The 5,212-nt window shown below is 35.0% G+C and overlaps 1 protein-coding gene across 1 annotated transcript; it reads left to right on the top strand.

Moving 5' to 3' along the window:
- Positions 1-2,272: 2,272 nt before the first annotated feature.
- Positions 2,273-4,699, top strand: LOC110379724 (deoxyribonuclease TATDN1). The gene is given in 8 exon segments (XM_021339486.3): positions 2,273-2,443; positions 2,533-2,664; positions 2,667-2,711; positions 2,954-3,137; positions 3,486-3,590; positions 3,592-3,687; positions 3,890-4,099; positions 4,320-4,699. Coding segments are annotated over 8 exon segments (918 nt in total). The 5' UTR covers positions 2,273-2,409; the 3' UTR covers positions 4,432-4,699.
- The last annotated feature ends 513 nt before the right edge of the window (positions 4,700-5,212 follow it).

Genomic DNA, 5,212 nt, shown 5'->3' with positions numbered 1-5,212 from the left:
CTTATTTTGTTTTATTTTATGCACTTAGCATTTAGTGAACAAGCAGATAAAAAGGGAGAACCACATTGAGTGGTCACCCGAAGACACCCTATCCACCTAACCGAAAGCCAGTACATACAGTAAATGATTATGTGCTAGAATCAAAAATACATACCTAAGTCATTGCTTATTATTTTATTTCCTACATAGAACTAAGCTGAACTTCAGCTTCAAAATTTGGGAAGTTATTACCTTCCGGAGAAAGGTGAAACCATGAGAAATAACTGTTTATTACCTATTTCAATGGTTCGCGGAAGTTGTTTGCCCTAAATGATGTGAGCAATTTTTGATTTCTAATTTCCTACCTCACATGAAACAAGCATACCTAAAGCTTAAACTTTCATTAAAAAAATGTTTATTAAGAGAATCATTTCAGATTATAACTACTGCCGTCCCAACTAATTCCACATATTATACTTAAAACTAGAACAAAGAAACTTTAGTGATATTCAGGAAAAAGTAAAAGTGTTTTTTTTTTTTAATTTTGCTTTCATGGACTAAAGTAAAACTTTGTAATAGGTACCGAAAAAGTCACAAGCTAAATTGTACAAACCTTGGTACAAACTTCAATAACTTTTTTTATGCAAAGAAAATCTGTAACTTGCAAAACAAAGAATAAGTAAATGATTTACTTACGTTGGATGCCAGATACCTACTTAGTCATGGTTAAAACTTTTTGATCCAGAATTAGTTCACTTTGGAATCACTGAAGTTATTAAAATTAAATGTAAAATGAGGTAAATTGTAAATAAAAAGGCAGTTCGAAAGTTTCAGTACTAATGTTTTGTTATGACTTTTGCATTGGCTTTGTTTTGATAGTTATTGAATGTCTGGTATTTTTTAATCATAGACAATACAGATAGAGTAGTTGCATGTAATCTGTCCATGTCTGACGCCTTAGGTACTCCCCAGACGGTCAATTTAATTTTTATTTATCCCCTTTATATTTTGGCACTATTGTGTGCAACATAAAAATGAAATCCACTTTCCGTTGTCACGACATATAATGAAAACGGTTTGACCAATTTGGCTGAAAATTAGAGGGGAAATAACTTAGACCCGGGAGAAGGTTTTTGTCAACATCCGGCTACGGGACGCGGGTGATACCGTGGGCGAAAACTAGTTGTGCAATAATCGCTTGCATGATTATTGCCACATTTTTTTACTTCAAACAAGCCATTTTCCCGCGATTTTACTCACTCTACAAGTGGGAATTACTACCTGTTCGGGGATAAATATGGTCTACATGAGCAAAATGTAGCTTTCCAACAGTGAATGATTGATGTTTTTTCAAGTCGGTTCAGTAGTTACGGAGCCTTTAATTTAAGGTACAGACAAACAAAGAAATGTTTCCTCTTTATTATAGAAGTATAGTTAATAAATGTTTAGCATTACACTTATGTTAATGACTATAGGGAAAACTAAAAACGGTTTCTTGTAAATTGCTACAAGAGGCAGTTTTATTTGGTTTTGCTATGATAATCTTAGAAATCGCTTTTTGTTTTGCACCATTGTATTGTGCACAGTCTAGAAATAAAGTATAATGTGTCAGTCATACATATGCTTGTGTATGATAACGTTGTAAAAAATGACAGTAAAAATATTGCACAATTACAATTTTATTAGCAAATAATATCCGGGGCCCGATTCTCCTAATTTTACTTAAGCGACCTTCGATTGACGTTCGACTCGATTCGACTGAGATGAGATCCAATCCCGACTCGATTACGATTGAAGCATAAGTGGCATTCCGCTATTTTTTCTTTGAAATAAACGTTTTTATCCTTTTCTGTCATTCAATAATGAATCATTTTGTCTGCAAATGATTTACGATTGCAAAATGATTGTACAGCAAACTGACGTATAGACCAAAATCATCAAAATAGCAGACCAATCGCACACCAATCAAATGTCAATCGAATACGATTGGTCTTTTATTAGTAGCAGAATGCCCGATATGGTTAAAACTGCTATTACGATCATATTGCGATTCGATTTCTATTCGATTTTGACATTATTAACTTAGGAGAATCGGGGCCCTGATATTGATTGAAAAAATAATATTGATTGAAGGCCCAGGGAACGCCTTAGTCCAAAGGGCCTCTGCTCCTACCAGAGTCATCATCCTCCGAGCCTTTTCCCAATCACGTTGGGGTCGGCTTCCAGTCTAAAGTCTGCTCCTACCAGAGTAAAAAATATTAATAGTCTTTGACACGTAGTGATTATTATATACTCTCTGGTCTTTGAGCTCTGCTCTGCATTGTCTATGACAAAATAATAAAATAACCTCAAAACTCAATTTTTATTAATCAAAACAACCCACGAAGAGTTCTCAAATAGGAATTTAGAAATTGTGGCGTCTTGTTTTCCATGAAAAGAATGGCTGCGTTAAGAAAATACATAGGTAAGTGTGTATGCAAGTTCCGAGACTAAAATTATACACTGTTTTACATCTTCCTTCACTGAAATGTTTTCTATGCTGATTTGTTTTAGATATTGGAGCCAATCTTACAGATGAAATGTACCAAGGTGTATATCATGGTTCAAAGAAGCACGAGCCTGATCTTGAAGTAGTATTAGCCCGTAGTTGGAATGCAGGATTGGACAAAATGATCATCACTGGAGGCTCCTGACTGACAGTAAAACAGCAATCGATCTTGCACGATCAGACGGTATGTGACTATCGAGGTAATTGCCATCAAAATCTTACCACTACTGACCAAAATTACTCCCTCAACTTGATGAGTCTGTTGTCAATAATAACAAGTCCAATAGTTACACATCAAGCCTTTCACTGAGCCACTACAAATTATGACAACGTTACCTTTTTTCTACAAAATTTTCCAACATGCAACAAATCTACAAAATTATTTTCTTACCCAATGATACTCACTGACTCTATGTATGATTTCAGCCAGGTTATACTCTACAGTAGGCTGCCATCCGACCAGGTGTAATGACTTTCTATCTGATGCTGAAGCATACCTGCAAGGCCTTAGAGACTTGATAACAGAAAATCGTGACAAAGTCGTGGCTATCGGCGAGTGTGGACTAGACTATGAGAGACTTAAGTTCTGTGAAAAAGATGTTCAGCTCAAGTGAGTACCCAAGTTTACAAGGACGTGACTATAATGCATAATTGAAACAGTTTATAAGGCTTCCTACATTTTTATAAAAGTAGCCTGTATGTTGTTTCCTATGGATTCACCTGTCTTGTGGAAACACTTTCCATACCCACAAATAAAATAAAGACTGTCACCTAGAGATATTGTAGCTTAACAGTGAAATAATTTTTCAAATTAGCAGTTTCTGAGCAGTTCTTAGGGTACAAATAAATAAGCAGAAATATTATTACACATGAATTATAAAAACTTTCTTTAATTTTAATATCAACTGGACTCTGATCTAGGTAATATTCCATTCTGTAACTAAGCAATTAATTCCAGATATTTTGAGTACCAGTTGCAATTGAGTCGGGAGTTCAATCTACCGCTGTTCCTGCACTGCCGTGCAGCTGCAGATGACTTGGTTGACATACTGCAGAGGAACCGATGATGTCGTGGGTGGAGTAGTGCACTCCTTTGATGGTACCGAGGAAGCTATGCAGAAAATCCTGGACTTGGGAATGTACATAGGTATTAATGGATGGTCAGTTCACTGTATGTTGGACTCCAGAAATCTGAAGAGAATGTTTATATTCATATTACTGGTTAATAGGACAAAAGTTATGATTATGAGTAATTAATTGAAAACCAGAAACAATCTGCCTAATTTTGCTATCTCAAATGTTAGCATTAACATTTCTAGTACGTCAATTTTTAATTCAAATAATGAATCATATCTTTTTCAGTTCCCTGAGAACAAAAGAGAACCTAGAAGTGGCATCAAAAATACCTACAGACAGACTTATGATTGAGACAGACTGTCCATGGTGTGAGGTGAAGCCAACACACCCCGGTTACACTCATGTAGTTACAAAGTTCCCTTCTGTGAAGAAAGAGAAATATACCATTGGGTCTGACAATCAGGTTAAAGGAAGAAATGAACCGATTAATATTGTGTAAGTACTTATAAGCTTTGTACAGAATAGACTAGCTAGGCATTACAATGTACGCTTTTACAGTTTGCACAAGTTAGCAGAGGTTTATATAACCATCAGAGGACCAATGTAAATGCACGAAAATAAAATGATTTTTACCATGTCTATGAATTTTATCATGTTTGCCATGTCTTCGTATAATAAGTATAAACACAACTTTAATATTTGCTACTTTTTTCAGACAAGTTCTGGAGATACTAGCAGCTATACGGAAAGAAAATACTGATGAATTAGCAGCAGCTATTTACGACAACACAAATAGATTATTTTTTAAGAAATTAATTGTTGAATAATTTTATTGTATTGTATAGTAAGTTCAACTCAGTCGTGCGCGCGGCCTTATGTATGGGTAACCCTTGTACATATACAGTGACTTTGTGTGCGTGACAAGAGGTACAGTCGGGTACAATACAGTTATTTAGGGGTTGTATACGGGTGTTTAAAGAAAAACAGTTATTACGTAATTTAATGTTTATTTATTTGTAATGATTATGAATCGCTACTTGAAAAATCAAATGATGAATTTTCGGATTCGCTACTCTGCAAGGTAAATTATAAATTCTGACTACATGTCAAAATGTCTATATTATTCTTCTTTTTTCTTTTGTACATGTCGACAAGTATTACCCCACATCCCTTCATCGTTCATTTATGAGTTTCATTATTTCCGTCTTATTTTGGTCGACATTATGCGAAGCAATATAATTTTTTAAAATTCCCCACACATTTTGTTTACATTATTATATTAGATTATACCTCTTTTTACATTCTTAGTCCACACTTTTATTTATTGTCCGCGTACCCCGAGCTAGAAAATGTGTAAGGAGTATTTAATTCTTAGATACTGTCAATGTCAATTTGAAAAGACGTACCTATGAGAAAATAATGAAAAACTATATTTAATAATAAAAAGCTTTGAATGTTGTTTCTTTTTTTGAAACGCTTTACCTGACTCCTTAAGGCGAGGAATTGGTCAACAATAATTCCATAACCGGCACGCGCATCTAAGGCGCCAAAAGGGGTCGGAGCGTCTGAGCGGGGCGAGGATAACAATACGCGCGCTAGCTTATAACT

This window comes from Helicoverpa armigera, chromosome 15, assembly GCF_030705265.1.
Source record: "Helicoverpa armigera isolate CAAS_96S chromosome 15, ASM3070526v1, whole genome shotgun sequence".
Taxonomy (NCBI): Eukaryota; Metazoa; Arthropoda; class Insecta; order Lepidoptera; family Noctuidae; genus Helicoverpa; species Helicoverpa armigera.
This window is presented reverse-complemented; position numbering and strand designations above follow the sequence as displayed.